This window comes from Staurois parvus, unplaced genomic scaffold (assembly GCF_062004578.1).
Source record: "Staurois parvus isolate SC_StPar_1 unplaced genomic scaffold, SC_StPar_1.0 ptg000120l, whole genome shotgun sequence".
Lineage (NCBI taxonomy): Eukaryota > Metazoa > Chordata > Amphibia > Anura > Ranidae > Staurois > Staurois parvus.
The window spans coordinates 500,830-521,402 of NW_028317916.1; the positions used below are offsets into that span (position 1 = coordinate 500,830).

General features: G+C 35.4%; 1 protein-coding gene across 2 annotated transcripts in view; it reads right to left on the reverse strand.

Moving 5' to 3' along the window:
* Positions 1-664: 664 nt before the first annotated feature.
* TFEC (transcription factor EC) overlaps positions 665-20,573 on the reverse strand; it is a 98,779-nt gene continuing 78,870 nt past the window's right edge. For both annotated transcript variants that reach the window (XM_089672078.1, XM_089672077.1), the window contains exons 5-7: positions 20,197-20,272; positions 13,975-14,122; positions 665-8,251 (exon numbers count right to left, since the gene is read on the reverse strand). In XM_089672078.1, the coding sequence (XP_089528204.1) occupies positions 7,895-8,251; positions 13,975-14,122; positions 20,197-20,272 (581 nt within the window). In that variant the 3' untranslated portion in view covers positions 665-7,894. The remainder of the gene's footprint in view (positions 8,252-13,974; positions 14,123-20,196; positions 20,273-20,573) is intronic.

Genomic DNA, 20,573 nt, shown 5'->3' on the forward strand with positions numbered 1-20,573 from the left:
CAGGCACTGTGGTGCAATACATTTTCAAATTTCATAGCGGAGGCTAGTTCTAGTTGATTTATGAACAGCTTTAGATTTCTCTGAGGTTTTGTTTTAAAGTTCATTTACTGTCTGTTAAGAATATAAAAATACTTGAATGTGCATAGCCTTTCCACAGGCTCAGTTTTTGTGTGTATACACTGTCAGAAATCTATTAAATCCAAACCTAAAAAAGAATTATCTGGTAGCATTGTCTGCCCTAATTGGCTGCATTCATTGAACTGTGAAATAAATCCAATTTCTTATCCTTTCTTATCTCCTAAAAAATAAATAAATGTATATATATATATATATATATATATATATATAAAATATATTATGGATACAGTGTATCCATAGGGTCACGTGCTGCATCTCAACCAACTGCTCTATTCTCTGTGAGTTTGTGAGGGATCTGTAAAAGCCTGTATTCTGGAAAAGAGCATGGGTGTGTGATTATAAAGGGAGCAGTTTGCTACCTGCTTCCATACATATAGAAGGTTTTTCTATATGTATGGAAGCAGGTAGCAAACTGCTCCCTTTAAAATTGCACTGAACAACACGCACACAATCTATCGCTAATAAAGAGAGGGTAAAGCATGTTCAGGCATTCTTAGATTATAAAACAAAGCACATCAACAGAATGTTTTCTTACAATCCTTTTAATATCAATGCAATATCATTATATGTAAAAGAGTTTGGTTTAGATTTTTTTAAAAATTAATAGATTAACAGACAATATAGACATTACGGTAAAAAGACTGTACAGATGTCACCTTTAAAAAACTTTGCAATTAATATTTTCATATAAAGGTCTATGCTAAAAGTCTTGTACTACAATTTCACTTAATTTTCTGAAGCAACCTTTGCATTTACTTTTTATTTACAAGCAACATCATATATTTACTGTACAAAAAATAAAATGAACCCTTTATGAAAAAAACAGGCATATTAAAAGTAACATAACAATAAAGTACACATAGAATTTAAAACTGGAAAAACTGATGAAATGTAAAACTGCATAGAATAATCAAATTTTAAAATGAGAAAAAATCAAAAAGATATATACATTATAATGATTTATTTTTTGTAAATCAGTTGTAAGGCAATTAGTTCATGTGTATTTCTTGGAGAATGAAAACTCTAGAAATATGTTTTTGAGTCAGGTGGTAGGAAAGTGCACAGAAAAATTCTAAGTACTTTAATCAGTTTTTATGGATCTTTTAGAGTTAGGTTTATGTTCCACTGCTGTATGCTGAAAAATAATAACGGTGACCAGGTATCTGGTCATTAAAAATTGAACATCATAACAATTTGTACCTCTCCCATTAGTTTCTATGTATATGAAATTCTTTTTTCGTAGATGTATTGTCAGATCAAATCAGATGTAAACCTATTGTTGTGTTCTCAAGATATCTAAATATATTTGTTCAGATTTAGTATTTATCATAACATTTTTTTTGTAAAGAAAACCAATAAATAGTATAACATATTTATTGCAATCCTTAACATCATAAAAGAAGAAACACCTATTTCCTGAAAACAGTCTAACACATATAATATAAAAATAACTGCATACGTGGAGCCTGATGACTATAAGGGTTAATTATTGCTTGATTACATTTACTTCTTAAAAAGCATTTTACTTACTAAACAGTTATTGCACGAGATGTCTTGTAGCACATCCACACACATTAGGGCACATAAAAGGAAAGGGCCTTAAGGCTATTTTTTCTCTTGCAGCAATATTTCTTTCTTGCTTCACTAGAAATTATAATTAATTTGGTGAACTTCTGAATATAATCTTGATGTTATCTTGAGCTTTTTGAGAACAAATAAACAAAGCACTCATGCTAGTACAGGTAACAAGGCTAACTTACGAGGTGGTATCAAAAAGTTTTGAGACTAGCTCTGTTTACTAGAAACTTCTTTATTTATCTACGTTTACACACTATCACCTTCAAAATAGTTCCCTTGCACAGCAATACAGCACTCCCAACATTCCTGCCACTTCTGGAATGTGTCCTGGAAGTCTTTTTTCGAATTGTGTTAAGCACCTTCTGCTATTTGTGCTGGATTTCCGCAATGTTGTCAAAACAGCAACCTCTGAACTGGATCTTCATCTTTGGGAAGAGGGTGCAGTCCGCAGGAGCCAAATTTGGTGTGACGGGTGGATATGGAAGAGAGATAATTGCAGGTTGGGGACAAACTTGACAGCAAGACGGCGCATGCTCAAATCACACGTGAGGATTTCCTGGACTGTTCTGTATGACACGCCGACAATGGCAGCAATGTTGTGGATTGTTCTCCGCCGATCATCATGTACACGTTGCCGAATAGTTTTGACATTTTCAGGGGTTGAACTTGTTGAAGGTCTTCCTGATCTCTCATCGTCTTCCAGTGATGTTCTTCTACTCTTGAAGCATGCATGCCATTCAAAACACTTTGAACAACTCATTGCAGCATCACCATAAACTTGCCGAATCATGTCAAACATATCTGTGGCAGATTTACCCAGTTTCACACAAGAATTTCACATTTGCTTTTTGTTCTAACTTGCATGATGAAAGAGCAGACATGGTCAGAATAGCACCAATTGCACAGCTCCCGATGCACACAGGACATCTTTTGGCACACTGACTTATGAAGGTTGGTGCTCCCCATGATTTTGCATGCTGTCTTGTGCTGCCATCTGTTGGCATGTTACAAAACTAGTCTTGAAACTTTTTCATACCACCTTGTAATAAGTTAATACAAATGACAGAAATGTATAGTCACTTATGGTATATTTATTTATTAAAGGCATTTATATAGCACCAATACTTTATGTATCACTTTACATACTGTATATTCGCATCAGTCCCCACCCTTAAGGAGCTTACAGTCTAAGGTCCCTGTCATATATATACTGTATATACACATAAACACACACAAATTAGGGCCTATTTAGACAGGACCAACCTACCAGCATATATTTGGAGTGTAGGAGGAAACCAGCAGAAACCCATGCAAACACAGGGAGAAACTGCAAATTTCATGCAGATCATGCCTTGAGTGGGATTCAAAGCAAGGACCCCAGTGCTGAAAAGCAGTAGTGCTAACCACTAATAACTTGTTAATCTGTCAAGGAATTTAAATGTAAGAGATGTGTCTTAAATACTTAAACAAAGTTTCTAGAACCCATTTCTTATTACCTGCTCCTCTCCCCCTGCTGCTTCCAACTTTTGCTATTACCAATAACTACCAACTATCAAAATGACATTTGGGAATTGCTCTGTATTACAGAGTAGGAGAGGCTGTCAAAATGCAGCTGATCCAGTTAAAATGGCACTTGTAGCGTCACTGAGTAATACAGTGTAATAATATAATGTTACTTTTTATTTCATTCTAATGTAGATCAAAAGGTGTTATCTTTTATTTGCATATGACATCATTTAAAGAAACCTTACAAGTTAAAAAAGGTTTTTTTACTAATATGTATTCATGTTTAACCTTGTATTACCCTTTAGTTAACATTATTCAGCCCTGATTAACTCCTTTCTCCCTTTCTCCCCTTAGCTATTGCTTTTATGGTGATCTTTAAAAGTTTTATGTACTTAATAGTTGTTTTTTTATTCATTCATTTTATGTAGTTGTTTTTCAGTGTCAAGAAGACAATTGTAAATTTTACATTTGCAAATTACTTTATCATGCTTTGCACCAGAAACATTATTTTAGTGTCATATTAAATGGGATTAACTTTACAGTAAATCTACTTTTTTAATGCCATCACTGATAAAAATAGATTAAAAATTTATTTATTTTTTCATTTTTTTATGACTTTTTGTCTATAGATAGATCATAATTATAGATAGAAAATAAAATAATTTTCAAGGCTAAAAAAAGCTTAGTTTGTGTCCTCCAAAAATGTATGAACTACTTTGTTACCCTAAAGCAGTAATAACCCCCAAAGCACACTTTTATTATATTGCAGCCTACCAATTATTAGATGTGATGGCTGTATTAGTTTCCTTTTTTAGGCTTTCTTTCTTCTATTTTCATCTAGTGATCCAGCAAATAGGTATGTTGTTTTTAAACAGAAATAACACGCTGTTTGCTGTATCTGATTATAAAGTATTAACTGGAGTTCAGCTTCAATTTGTTAGTATATTTATATCTGCTAGTACTTCTAACACTCCCCTCTCCCCAGACTGATAATGCTGTTGTCCAAATCTGTCCTCTGTGCTGCTTCATCCAGAGTGAGGTCTATATAAGACAGGAGGAGTGTTAATAGCCAGATCAACCAGGGGAAAACAGAAGGAAAAAAAACTAAAAAAAAGAAAACTAACACAGTCACTACAGCTAATGATTGGTATGCTGCAATATACTACATTTTTGATTTTGGGATAATACTACTTTAAGTAATGACAGAACTATTGCAGAAATAACAAGCTCACATTGGAAATGCAAAAACTGCTCTAGTTCATAAGAGGGTTAAAGATACAAGAGCAGATGTATTAAGGCCCATCTTTTGTAAGTTTAGTAAGCTTATATCTGGTTGGTTGCTGCATTTATCTATACGTTTTATGTATGTGCCATTGTGTGTCAAAAGCACGCATAATTGTTTTCAATACTAGAAAACATGACATGTTTGATATTGGTTAATGGGAAATAATGAGATAAAAGAAGCAAAACTACAAACATGGACTATCCATTGATGTGCTATAAGTTTAGTGTTGAATGCAAATTTTCATGATTGTTGAATTGATGTCTTTTGTTCTCTAATAATTCCACGCTTTCTTCTTTTAATTCTACATGCTGACCTTGAAAAAAGGACGGATAAATTAGACCTTCACTGAATTCGATCATCTCAGAAAGGAACTGTAATTTAATTAATGCTGAAACATTCAAATAAGCACTCATGATGACCTATGAAAAAGTATCGTAACAGTACAAGTGTGGGTTTCTGCTTAAACTCACTAGACTGTAAGTTACCCTTGCTTCTGGGCTATGTTCTAACCTGTAGATACATATTTATATTCATACTTTGGATGTTATGGATAACTGAATATAGGTAATTGAACTTGACAAACTATTACTGATAATTGCATAATATGCACTGCTTCATTTAATTCTCTGAGCAGAAAAAAAGCAATCAGTGAAAATATGGATATACGTGCATACATGTAGTTCACATAATTATTTATTACTGTAAAAAAAGCTGAAATCAACATTTTTCTGAAGCTGTCTCTTAATTTCAGGTTAACAATCTCATCCACTTTAAAATAAAGTATACCAGACCACTAGAAGGGTTAATATAGAGATTTCCAGCTTCAGGGCAATATTTATACTCCTGCCCCCTATGCTGACTGTTTTTTCCCCATGCTAATACACTACCTGACTAGCCTTTAGATGGTCATACACCAATAGAATTTAATTTGAAAATGTTCATTTTTAAAACGTTCATACAATATTCTAATGGTCAGTAGGGTCAAACTGATGTTCCTTTTTGACCATAATGACAAAAATATTCATAGGAGCAGGATGGAAATTTTTTTCTGGAACAAATAGGAATGTGGTTCATGTAGAAATATTGCAATGAACATGTTCTAGGCACAGAAGAAACCTGTCTGATATGTCTGGGATTTCATTCAAGTAGCAGGTCTCAATTACATTTTAAGAGCTTTTGAATAAAATTAGTTGATTGAATGATTGAATGATTGAATGATCAAATGCTCTGACAAAGGATTATTAACATTTTCATATCAACAGTCAAACAAAATACTACTAATGTATGGTCAGCTTTATTATCACACTAACATAATCAGATATTATAGCCACTAAAGACACACGTAATTTTGGTTTGAGACACTGAAGGAATCATTTGCCAAATCTGTGTTAGTACCTCTAGAAAAGTAAAGAAACATCTACCCTGCTTGTTTCCAAATGTACAGACTCAGAGTGGACAAATCGTAACCCAAAAGTATACTATTCAATAAATAAATATATCCAAGAAACCATATGTATACTGTAGAAAGCAACAATGCTCAGTCAAACAGAGCCACAGTAGAAGTATTTCATCATACACAGAAATGGGTTCCTGACAGTCCTCAACATGCTTTGTGTCTGACTGTCTGTTGCCTGGGGGAGCCACGGTCACAAATCAACTATTGTGGTGAAACAGCACTCATATGGTGTTCCAACTCATGGTTGATTTACTGAAGGAGTATTTTAACATCCTTTTGAAGTGAACCTGTGTTCATGCCAAACACCCAATCATGTGAAGGCAAATTTTATTTAACATAAATTTTCTGTTTCTTGGTTCAAGAGATCAGCTTCTTATCACATTGTTAGCTAACAAACTTAAACAAATTGTTCCTGGTTATAAAGAGAAACCAAAACAGTTTTACATGTGAAATCTTTCATCTTATGAATATCTAAACTATGTAGTATGTTCGTTTTCCAATGAATGGATAAAGTACAATGCTGGACCATGCCTACTTTCTGTAGTTGTGGCTTGAGTGGCAAATGTTTAGCTTTTGTTGTCCCTAAAAATGAAAAATATGGTCATTATCACCAGTATGTGAATTAAAGGGAAATCCTCCAATGGGGACAACCTTTCCAGTAACAACTGTCAAATGTGAGATTTTTTCCCCTTTATGAGATACTGTCATGGAAAGAAAAGGCTTCACAGACTATGAAAAAGACACGATAGAGGTTTTATCCCTTACTAGCCTATCCAAAACTAAAAAGAAATATACTGTATGTTTTTTGTTGAGATATATAACTATAATTTATTTAAATGTGAACAGTATTATATCTCAGCTATGGTGTATAGGTTATAAATTATTCTGTGAAGTGTATATTTTAGAACAAAATTAAACAATTAAATATATTCTTGTCCTGTATTTCATAACCTTCCTTTTTGATTTCTGTATGAATTTATACTGTATTTAAATTCTCTTTTCTTGAACCAAACAATTACATGGCTACTGAAAAACACATGAGTGCAAATTGTTCCTTAAAACCCATGTGTAATTCATTTTTACAGCAAGTGTCAACTATGTACTTACTTGATCAGCAAAATAAATTGTATTTATTAACCAGAAGACACATTTACTAGAATGGAGAAAAGACGACTTAAAGTGTATCTATATCCAAAACATTTCAACAAAAACTTTTTTTTTTTAGCTTTGAATAGAATGTTAAGGTAAGGATTGTAAGGTTTACTGTCATCTGAGGCTCTGTTGGAGAGACTCCTTTATTTCCTGTCCAGTGAATGTTTGCCCCAGGACAGGAAATGAGGGAAAATGACTCTAACAGCAAAACAGAAGTAAAAATTATTTTTAAGTTTGAGCAGAGATTTGCCAAAACACCTTTCAGCTTTTTATTGTTGTCTGTTTCTATGATGCAGATTTTCCCTTAATTCTTCTGGTAAAAGGTCATTCCCAAAACTGAAAGTGAAGGTAAATATGTCTAATGGAGTCCAGGAAAGCAGTAAATTCCAACTGGGGTTCTAACGTTCACCCATTCTATCCTAAACTAAAATAACAAAACTTTTAGTTATAAATACCCCTTTAATACAAATGTGAAATAAAAATTTCCATTATAATATAAAGAATAATTGAGATTTTTTTTAACACACCAAATGATTTTAGAGACGGGTAAACAGTGTGATTGCTATTCACTAATTAGAGAAAATCACTGAGGGACCCCCTAACTGAATGTGTATATGACATATGCTGTTAAACCTGCTATGATAAAACAGATGCTTTTCAGACTGCAGTAGTTTAGCATATGCTCAAAAAGCACTGGTCAAAACTGTCCATAATCTTTTAGTAAGGAAGCAAAAAACAGTCATGACAGATTAATGTCTCTTAAAAACCAGTCATTGTACTTATAGCTCATCTCCATCATCTGTGCTGAAACTGCTCCTCCTGCTGCTTCCTTTGGAGAGGTCAGGTGATGTTGCAGAGAGGAAAGGGTCTGTTCCAAATGGAGACATCTCTTCTAGCATCTGTTCTTTTAAAGCAGCACTAAATGATAAATCTGTAAAGTGTGAGAGTGGATCTGAAAATCCCGTTGATCCATCACACAGGTCATTTGTTTTCCCAACAGACAGAGGAAGCTGGTGAGCATAATCTTCTGGCATATTTTCTCCATATGCCTGCTGTTTAATAACTTGTGAGGCTAATTCCACGGTGCACATTGTTGGCATTGGCAGACCATGTGCTCGAGCCTGTATTTCAAGTTCCTATAATGAAATAATGGGAATAAAACAAATAAATATTATCTTTAAATAAAATGCCCCCAAGGACCATGTACAAAGTATTGCCTATGAAACCCGTGGTTGCAGGAAAGAAATTTGCACTGTATATGGCGTGCCTAACCCAATATTACTGAGTAAAGTGAAAATTCACTTTTATTTAAAAAAAAATCTAAGCAAAGCTTTTGCACATTCCTTGAAACCCTAATGACTTAAAACTAAGCTAACGTGCACATAAATGTAAAAGCTGGAGTGTAGTATATAATACCTTCCCCCTCCCACCCTGATCAACATGCATTAACATGTTTCAATCAAATAATTTTGTTTCTTAATAAATACTTCTTCTGAAACCTAGTAACATCATAACTGGATGTCTCTGCTGTTTTTTGCTTGAGTTTTGGTGGGAGGGGCTGGCAGGTTTTTAAATATGTCACAGTATTTTGCCTGAGATATTTTTTAAAGGCGTCATATGAAAGAAAACATCCCTGAAATCTGCCCACTGGCCACTGGGTGGTGAAAACCTTAGTTGTGCAGTCTGCTGATTGGTTGCTTTTGATCATGCACACCTAAAGGGATGCTGGGTTGTTTTTTTCATATAGAGCTCCAGAACAATGATTGATGACAGAAAAAACTAATAGCTTTCAGAGGAGGGCCAATGACCCATGAATAGGGGGACAAGTGATTGGTGAATGACTGAAGTTGTTCAGACAAGAAATCAAGGTAGGCTCAAAATAGCTACTTCAGCTTTAAGGGATTATTTTGTAGAGTTGCAAGTTTGCAGGGAATTGATGTGCAATAATGTGACACACATGTGCACTATATAGTGAGTAAAAGGTCCATAAATAAATTCACAATATGTTCAATTTAATATTGTACAAGTGCTCTTATATTAGCATCGTAATATCTCCAGAAACACTGGCTATCAGGTGTTATCTTGTAAGAACCATTAACCACTTTTGTAATAAGTGATATTCCACCTTGTGTGGACAAACTGGACATTTACCCCTCAAAGAGTTAGAAGACAGTAGATATCTTGTTGCAGTATTCCTCCAGGATGTGTAGCTTACAAAAGAACATAAACACAACCCACCATGCTTTCCATAAAACATGGTTTTAATAAAAACTCAAACAATGTACTCATTTGTCAAAGTGCACTACCGCTGTCCACTTAATAAATAGATGAATCCAAGCACACAGAGACACCTCCACATACAGGTCACAGTCCACACTGCTTAACTCCATTCAAATGATGTGATATCATCTAAATTCTATTGGATGCACTTGTAAGACCCTAGGGGGTTTATTTACTAAAGCTGGAGAGTCCAAAATCAGACTCCCTTCTGCATAGAAACCAATCAGCTTCTAACCTCAGCTTGTTCAATGAAGCTTTGGCAATGAAACCTGGAAGCTGATTGGTTTCTATTCAGAAGGGAGTCTGATTTTGGACTCTCCAGCTTTAGTAAATAAACCCCTAGATGACATAATCACATGTGGGTGGAGTTTAGCTGTGTGGACGTAATATGTATATTGTTAGCTGACTGCAGTTTCAAAGTATACTGTATTTATATACCGATATATATATATATATATATATATATATATATATATATACACACACACACACTGCTAAAAAAAATAAAGGAACTTTGAAAACACATCAGATCTCAATGGGGAAAAATATCATGCTGGATATCTATACTGATATGGACTGGATAATGTGTTAGGAACATAAGGCTGCCCCATCATTTGATAAAAAAATGAAAATTATCAACCTACAAAGGACTGAATTCAGACACCCAGAAAATCAAAGTGAAAAAATGATGCAGCAGGCTAGTCCATTTTGCTGAAATTTCATTGCAGCAACTCAAATGTACTCAATAGTTTGTGTAGTCCCCACGTGCTTGTATGCATGCCTGATAACATCGGGGCATGTTCCTAATGAGACGATGGATGGTGTCCTGGGGGTATTTTCTCCAAGATCTGGACCAGGGTATTACTGAGCTCCTGGACAGTCTGAGGTGCAACCTGGCATCGCCGGATGGACTGAAACATGATATCCCAGAGGTGTTCTATTGGATTTAGGTCAGGCGAGTGTGGGGGTCATTCAATGGTATCACTTCCTTCATCCTCCAGGAACTGCCTTCATACTCTTGCCACATGAGGCCGGGCATTGTCCTGCACCAGGAGGAATGAAGGATCCACTGCATCAGTGCAGGGTCTGACAATGGATCCAAGGATTTCATCCTGAGACCTAATGACAGTCAGGGTGCCATTGTCTAGCCTGTAGAGGTCTGTGCTTCCTTCCATAGAAATACCTCCTCAGACCATCACTGACCCACCACCAAAACGGTCATGCTGAATGATGTTACAGGCAGCATAACATTCTCCATGGCTTCTCCAGAGCCTTTCACCTCTGTCATATGTGCTCAGGGTGAACCTGCTCTCATCTGTGAAAAGCAAAGGGCACCAGTGATGGACCTGCCAGTTCTGGTGTTTAATAACAAATGCCAATCAAGCTCTATGGTGCTGGACAGTGAGCACAGGGCCCACTAGAGGACGTCGGGCCCTCAGGCCACCCTTCATGAACTCTATTTCTGATTGTTTGGTCAGAGACATTCACATCAGTGGCTTGCTGGAGGTTATTTTGTAGGGCTCTGGCAGTGCTCATCCTGTTCCTCCTTGCACAAAGAAGCAGATACCGGTCCTGCTGATGGGTTAAGGACCTTCTACGGCCCTGTCCAGATCTCCTAGAGTAACTGCCTGACTCCTGGAATCTCCTCCATGCTCTTGAGACTGTGCTGAGAGGCACAGCAAACCTTCGGGCACTGGCAAGTATTGATGTGCCATCCTGGAGGAGTTGAACTACTTGTGCAACCTCTGCAGGGTCCAGGTATCGCCTCATGCTACCAGTAGTGACAATGACCCTAGCCAAATGCAAAACTAGTGAAAAACAGTCAGGAAAGATGAGTAGGGAAAGAAATGTCAGTGGACTCCACCTGTAAAACCATTCCTGTTTTGGATTGGAGGTTGTCTCATTAACACCAAAGCAGCTGAAAGTGATTAACAATCCTCTCTGCTACTTAACTGGCCAGATCAATATCCCAGAAGTTTAATTGACTTGATGCTATACTTTGATTAAGAAGTGTTCCTTTAATTCTTTTGAGTATATATATATATATATATATATATATATATATATATATATTTATTTTTAATTTAATAGTGCTATGTGTATTTATTTTGTTACTTAATGTATTAATTGCTTAATTCCAAGCAATTCCATGCCTAATGTGCTAGTGTGTAACAGCACATTTTGGATTACTGCAAATTACTGCAGGCTGCAAAATGTCAAATCAAGCCAAGAACAAACATTAAGCTAATATTTCTTCTCTGCCACATTGGTGCCAAAACTTCTGCCCCCAGGTCAGACTCCTCCTGCAACAAGGTTAATTATTTCATGCCAATTTGAACATGCACCCATCAGTGGCAGCAATTTTCCATGCAAACTCAGTCTCTCAAGGGGGATTTACTGGTCAGGCACTGAAAGAACTCTCTCCTGTATGCACAAACTTGCCAATCCATACAAACACCCCAAATTCACAACCTTCTGTCAGTTACTATAGGCAAGAGCAGCATATACCACAGGGATATCCCGGACAAGCCTGCTGGCTGCTGAATATGATCCAGGTATCCTTTGCTAGTACAGAAACTTCCAGTCACAAGCACAGTTCCATGCATGCCAACAGTACAGGCTCAGTCTAGGGAATGTGTTTTTAGAATTTATTGTTGAACAAGTAGAACAGGAGAGGGGTTCACAAAGCAGGATACTTAAAACGATAGAAAAAATACCTGTAAACCCTCCCTGTTGAGGAAATAACACCCTGGCAAGGCCTTCTAAACATTTATCACCTCCTCAGCCATCTTCTGGACGCCTTCCTCCAGGTATTGGCTGGTGCAGGATGAATATTCACACTGGACATTTGGCTCTCCCTGCCCTATATTCTGGAAGTTGCTAAAGATTCTTTTTAGTCCTGTTTGGCACTGCAAAAAATGGTGTTATTTGCCCAATTTTGAATTCTATACATACTCCTATGTAACTTCTAGAAGGGGGAGATAGCATCAGTGCTTGGTATGAAGTAAAGTAAGATGTGCCATCCTGTTAGCAGTTAGTGGTGTGAATCACCACTTTTCTCTGGACTTTCTGCAATTGTCATAGGTCATCGGAGTTGATTCTGGATCTGTGTGTAAGTATATGTTGCAATGTCCATCCAAAGCATTTAGGTCAATTTAAAGCTATTACTGTAAAACCATATCAGCATAATGCTAATCAGCATACTGGTGCTAAAATGAATATATATATATATATATATATATATAGATATAGATATCTATATATATAGATAGATATATGGATATATATATATAGCATTGTTTAAACATAATAATTAACATAAATTAAATAAATAAATGATAAATAATTTGAATAAAGAAGCCTGCAATAATGATTTACTTTTCCTCACTACAAATAAAATCTGTATGCCAAGGCTACAATTATAAGATAAAACAAATAAGTTCATGGAAATAGAGTTAGACTTCTGTCTAGCTAGTCACATTTGATACAACTACAAGGTGACAGCTAAAGTATGAAAGGGTTTTAGTTTATGTAGTTTTGTATGATCATTTCTAAACAACATTGAGTAAATTGGTTCCCATGATAATAATTCTATAAATATTTATCAAACTTGATGTCGTCCTGACAAATTCGGTTTTCACATTCAGTTTTTCATAATACTTTAGGCCAGCATTTTCAAATTTAATAAAGAGGCAGTCGGAAATTGAACATTGATACATGTTTGTTGTGCCTAAGCAGTATCCTAAAACCTTGTCTTCAATCCCACCTGAAAAATAGCAGAAAGCTTTCTGGCATGTAACTGTGCCTAGGCACCTATGTGCCAAAGCTTCATATCTGCTGTGTGAGGCACTGCTTCCTCTGACTGCTGGTCTCACAAGATTTTGAAGAGAGGTGATGTCATTACTGTGCTGCTGACTTTTCTCCTTACTGGAGGAAAAAAAAAACTATACCTGAGGACCTGCTTTTGCTGCATACTTTGTGCCTCCTATACCTTTCCTGCTGCTTCTTGAATTCAGCGCCCTCAAGTTAATAGATCACGAGCCATCAAGATGGCAGCTCTGATATAAGAAAGCAAAGCCCTGTTCCTCTACCAAGATGGCCACCTCCACACAGACACAGTGTGGATTAAAGGCATGATAGGACAGTCATGGGGAAAAGATTAGCAGTAGGTCACTAGTTGTTTGTCCTTTACTTGCATTTGGGCATATACATTTTGTAAAATACTTAGTATTTGCTTAAACTCCAATTATTATGATGAATGTATTATGTATTTATTATTTTCGCATGTAAGCTGCTACATATGCCAGGATCTATTAGGGTTTTACCCTCAGAACTATGCCACTGAAGAAAGTGTCACATGAAATTTAAGAAAATAATAAGTACTGCAAGTTTTTATACCATAATTCTCCACACCTTAAATCATTTGAGAATATATTCTTCTGAGTGATCTTTGTAAAAGGTTAAGTACATTTTGGAGCTAAAAAATGGCTCTAGTGTGTGATGAGAATAATAAATAAAATATTATCTGATAGAATTGATGGGGATGATTTCTGGAACTTTTTTTCAATATTTAACCAACCTGAATACGAAGCAGCAGTCTCCTGTTGGCCTGTTCTAATTTTTTCTGTCTGTGTTCTAATTCTCTGCCTCTTTGTTGTTCTTTTTGTAGCCATTTGATGTATTCCACTGAAGCCTTTAAAATAGTTCCTTTGTTCCAGCGCATATCACTGCAAAATGGAGAAATAACCTTTTCACAACTGTGCACATCAGCAGAATTCCTAAGAACTTACAAAATCTTTTACATTAACCTGAAATAATGATTTACATGACTATTATTCACTGTTAGATATTATTGCTCCTGAATGGAAATTTTAATAGAATAGTTAAGAAGTCCTTATATAGTAAAATTGATCCTGGAATGAAAATATGTGTCAAAAGAAACTAATAGAGAGACTTTTTTGTGAGAAGCCTAAATGTATTATCATGATTCCACCATTACAGTTTTTAAATTTTAAGTGAAAATTGCTTTTATTATTAACTCTCAGATTAAAATCTATGTTCAGTACTTATACATTAATGGAGAAGAAAATGTACATTGCCAAGGACTTCAGATTACATTTTAAAGATCATTTCAAGAATAATATTCTTTATATGTGGCTCTTTTCAGGAAGAGGAGATGGTTCCTTTGTTCGGAGTAAAATAAACTAAGTTATGAATAGTGATTGTTATTTAAATTGTTACATTATATGAAATTATAATCTTTGAGAAGCCCAAAAAAACCTGTCTATTTTATTTTTCACCAGGGATTACCAAACCTATTTGGCTGTGTTTAATTGTATCTGTAAAATTCAAGAAAAACCTAGTATAAATATATCTCATACTGTATCTGTTTCAATAAAATGAAAGCAAAAACCAGTGCTTGCTGAAGCATCTTTTTTTTCTGAGAAATATATACAGTAGTATGTATATATATATATATATATATATACACTGTATATTTTCTGTGTATGTACACAATTTATTTCTTATTAGAAAGCTTAATGAGATATTATTTATGTCTTTGTCAGCAGGATTTCTATTATCAAACCAGTGGAACCAGCCACCTCAGGTCTTGGATTTGATTGGAATCATGCCAGTTTGCATAAGGTGGATATCTGTAGCAGATTTCAGTTTAATGAGTGGCTGGCCTTTCAGTCTCTTGCCATGTGTTTCTTTTCTTTACAGATTTTATTGACATAAAAAAAATGCTGCCAAAAAATGGGATACATTTAAGCAGTGGAGGTCCCCTCTTAAGTTGGTGCCAATGGCCTCAAGATCATTTAACAATTCTAGTATTAAAAATGTTAGTACAAGCGTTTGGTCGGGAGGGTACATATTTTCTTCTGGAGGGAGCCCCAGTGTAAGCAATTTAAAAGCACATATTTTAATCAAACCTCCAAGTCCATGAGTTACAGGTAGTGCAAAGCGGTTTTGTATGTAAATGCTTGGTTTCAGGAGTCTAAAAAAATATAGATTAAAAAAGAATAGTATGTAAACAACTTAAAGGAATGATAAAGAACCATATCCAGGAATTTGCTGATGGTAAGTATCATTAGAAGTAACCAACATGAATTTATGAAAAACTGTTCTTACCAGACCAACCTTTACATTCTTGAGAAGGAAAGCTATGGACACTGTATCTAGATTTCACTAATGCATTTGATATAGTACCCCACACATATTTTCTTTTCTTTTGGCATTGGGGATAATGTATGTACAAGGTAGAAAATTGTTTCTGGGAGTACATCCAGACAATAGTGGTTAATGGCATGTTTTCTAACTGGTCTAAAGTTGTGAGAGGGGTGCTCCGGGGCTCTGTTTAGGCACCAATTATGTTTAACTTGTTCATAAATTATACAGAGGTTGGTATAAATAGTTCAATTTCTGTGTGTGAGGATTATACAAAGCTAAGCAGGGCACTAACTTCACAACAGGATGTATCAATGTAACAATAAGACCTAGGTGAAATAGAGGGGTGTTCAGCTATATGGCAGATGAGGTTTAATTTAAAAAAATGGAAAGTAATGCACCTAGGAACTAAAAATATGCATGCAACTTACTCACAAAGGAGAATCACAGAGGAGACTTTCTGCAGGAATAGAGGATGGAAAAGGATCTGGGGGTCCTAGCAAATCATGGACTAAAATAGAAATAGCATGCAACGCCAAGCTGCAGCAAGCAAGGCCATCAAACTATAAGCATTCATTAAAAAGGGCATTTACTCAAGAGATAAAAGTATAAGTCTACCACTTTATAAAACCCTAGTTCGGCCACATCTTGAGTATGCTGTCCAGTTTTGGTTACCAATCCCCAGGAAGGCTGTCCCTGAATTAGAGAGTCCAGAGAAGGGCAAAAAAACTAATAAGGGGCCTACAGGACCTCAGTTATGAGGAACCACTACAAACATTAAACATCTTCTAGCTGGAGAAGAGTCACTTAAGAGGAGATATGATCACAAAATACAAATCTTTAAATGGGGTTGGAGAAAACTATTTAATCCTAAGTCTGTGAAGAACACACATGGCCACATAATGACGTTGGTTAAGAAGTGGTTCTATCTTAAACTGAATAAGGAGTTTTTTTACTGTTAGAGTGGTATGGATGTGGAGCTCCCTTCTGCAGTTGATGGAGTCAGCAGGGAGCTTAGATAAATTAAATAAAAACTTTCAGATGTGTTACTTAGTGAACACATCTGGGGATATTGAATATAGTAGTGACATAAACACACATACATGTGATTAACTGGGTGGACCAGTGTATTTGTTCAACCATACCAACTATATACCTATTTACATTATAGTCAGACAATTATGAAATATTGCATATTAATATTGTGTAGAACTCTAGTCTTCTTTCATTGTTCTCTCTCACCAACACCTGTTAAAAATCCTGTTTCCAGAAATGTGTAGACTAATTTAATCACTTGCCCCACGGAAGGTTTTACCCACTTTATGACTAGGGTATCTTTTGGTATTCAGTGCTGTAGTATTTTAACTGGTAATTGAGCGGTCATGCAACACTGTGCACAAATGACATTTTTATACATTTCACACAAATAGAGCTTTCTTTGGTGGTATTTGATCACCACTTAGTTTGTTTATTTTTTATATAAACAAAAAAAGATCCGACATTTTGAAAAAAAACAACATATTTTCTACTTTATGTTATAAAACATATCCAATAAAAAATTTTAAAAATTCAAATTTCAGCAAACATTTTGTCCAAAATCTATTCTTCTACATGTCTTTGGTAAAAAAAAAATCCCAATAAATATATATTAATTGGTTTGTGCAAAAAGTATAGTGCCTACAAACTATGATATTTATTTGAAAATTGATCAGTCCTGATGTACTATCCCAATGATGACCTATCTCTGACTGGTGTAGTTGTGAATAGGGATACTGGCTAGTAACAGTATGTAAAAAAAAAAAAAAAAAAAACAATTAAATAATTTTTTATTCAATTTTTTAAAACTTTTTTTACATCCTGTTATCACAGTAGCTCAGAGTCACCGTAGTGACACTATTAATCTGGCAGGAATGATTGGCGATTTTTTACACTTATTTAAACTGTTATTGCTTATACAGTGACGATCACTGTAGTTTTAGCTGTCATGAATGGGTTTTCCAATCATGAACAGTTTGTATTTGGTTGTGATTTGTGATTGGCTACAGCTAATCACATGGTACAGGTGGCCAGGTTCCATTTGATTGCTGTAGCTCAATCACAGATTACAACAGTAAACAAGCTGTTCATGAATGGAGAGCCATTCATAACATGCTGTTTACATTGTTATCATATACTCGTTATGACCAATCATAGCTATCACATGATACCCTGTTAATCTACTGTGTCCACAGACACAAGAGGGGAGTACTGCACGCTCCTAACTTGGAGGAGGCAGAATCACACATATACCTGTATATATAAAAGTGACTGTGCCTGCAGCTGCTGAAGTGAATGTATTGTGATGGGGTGGGAAGTGGTTAAAAAATATACATAGAACCCAATGAACCAGAGCAATAACCTATTGTTTAGTAGATGACTTAATCAGAGGTTTCAGTAAAAGACAGCTGTGTCTAAAAGGAAGCTAGGAGAAACTGAACTGTTTTCAAGGAAGAATTGTTTTCTCGACTTGGCAGTTCTCCAAGGTGCACAGACAATATGAATCAAAAAGCTCATTAAGGTGAGGAATATCATTTTAAATCCACCATCTGTGTTACATTCACAAAGGGAGGAAACCTTTATCTATTTTTAAAGTTTTCACTCGATCAATGCATATTCAAGATCATTTCCCTCTATTCAAGTGTTAGCAGCAACTTAACATGATGGTGATAGCACACCTAAACCACCTCTTTGTAGGTACAATAAAAAAACAACACTTATATGGAAATTTTAAGATGCCAAAATAAAGAAAAATAACTCTGTTTTATGATTTAATATATTTAAAAAGTACTCTTTTGTGTATCATACATTTGTAGCTAGAGCATCTTTTGTTTCAAAGAGTAAATGAACCTCTGGATATCACCGCTAAGTTACACACCTACTTGTAGTATATTTAGTTCTAGGCACTGTACATACAGTATATAGAGTTTGCTTGAATGAATTAGGTAGAGATGGTGTCTATTTTTTCATCGAGTTTCACAGTGAGCTTTGTCAGGAAAGCAGAGGCAATATGTTATCTACTTTATGGCCCAATAAATACAGACTACTGCAGGCCCATACCCACAGCTCCCTCAGTCCAGTGGGGAACCACAAGGAGGGAGTAAAGCCTCCTCACTATTATGTTCCAAGGTAACTACAGTAAATATATATATATATATATATATATTTGAAATTATTCATACCTTTAAAGTGTCTATTGATTATATATGCTGCAAGTAGGTGTGTGACTTAGAGTGATGTCCAGATGTTCATTTAAGCTTTGAAACAGGAAAACCTCTAGATTTTAATGTGTGATATACAAAAAAATATTTCTGATATATTTAACAATAAAACACAGTTATTTTTATTGTAAGTGTTACTTTATTTTTGCATCCTGCAAGCTCCATATAAACATATTTTTTTAAATCAAATCCTAGTAGGGATGTAGTGCTGCATGATTCAGTGCTGCCACAGCCCTTTAAGCAAGACGTATACCTCTTCCAAGACAACCAAAGTTATGATAGAACACACTTTAAATTTGAAAACTGGGATGGTGGCCTAAAATAACCTAGGTTGCTATACATACTACTGCTCATTATCTACTTTCCCATGCAAAGCAGGGCAGATAAGCAAATATCCTGGATATTTATTGACTCGGATTTACAAAGAGAATTGCTTACTTTGCAAAATGAATTTAACTTTGCAAGGGAACATTAATTGAAGCCTACTATACACAGGCCCAATGTCAGGCGGTTTCTATTGAACCGGCCAACATTCTGCCCATGTGTACTGCAGCGGGTCCGACAGAAGGCGGCCACTCGGCAGGCTTCTGTCGAAGGGGCATGACCAAAAAAGGTCTGCCAATCGGCTCCCGATCAGTACTCTCAGCCAATGGTTGAGAGCACTGACTGGAGTGTCCTGGTGGGGGGGCTGTCCCCCCTTTCAGAACACAATAGTACAGCAGGGGAGACCTCTGTACTATCATCACATAGTTAGTACAATGGCTCCTCTTGAGTTGTCAGGTTTTTTTCAGTTCAGCTCGCTGAGTTGAACAAAAAAAAAAATAGTAGTGTGTAGAGACAATTCCTTTGCAAAGTGAACATGCTTTTTTTTCTTTAGTAAATCAGGGTCAATGGCAGGTAAAATGGGTTGCTTTAATAAAGACAAATATGTTTTTCACTTTACAAGGGATGGAGAACTTTGCAAGGGAATTTTCCCTAAAGCTTAGCGAATGAGGTGAATCTCTGCTGACTTCCATCATCCAATCACGTGGGTTTTTTTTTTTTCTTTCATTTTTCTTTCATGGGATTGGGTATTTGCTAATTACAATTTAACTACATTAACTAAGCTCTTGGATTGCCTTGTAATGTGCAACTTGACTTCACTTGAACAACCTAAATTGACCCCTAATAGTAAAGTTTTTAAAGGCATAGGAGCAAGGAGAAAAAAAAAGGATTGAAGCATCTAAGTTTGTATCCCTTACAAATTGCTTAGGCAAAACTTTCACTTTACCTTATTCTTTTATCACCTCCATGCTAAGAATACAAGGTATAAATTAAAACATTTATCTTCTATTTTCTGCAGCTGCAGAAACATTAAAACTTTTTTATGAACTCACGGATCATTTGACTTTGGGATCAGTGTTCCAAGTTCTTTAATCCTGTAGTTAATGTTATAGCGTCGCCGTCGTTCAACTGTTGAAACAATGCATTTTAATGATAATTTGTTATACAATGTTAGTACATTAAGTATAAATTATCTATCTATCTTCATATATATATACAGTATATATGAATGTATATACAGTGCTCAGCATAAATGAGTATAGATTTGTCAGAAAACCTTTACTTTCCTTTCAGAATCAACATTTTCTATGGGAAACTATATTACAAAATACTCCCACAAATGCAGGCCATTGATTGCAAACATGATTTGTTAATTTGCACATGCAAAGAAGTATTTTTCCTAACAAATTCATTCAAGACAATGTTGCAA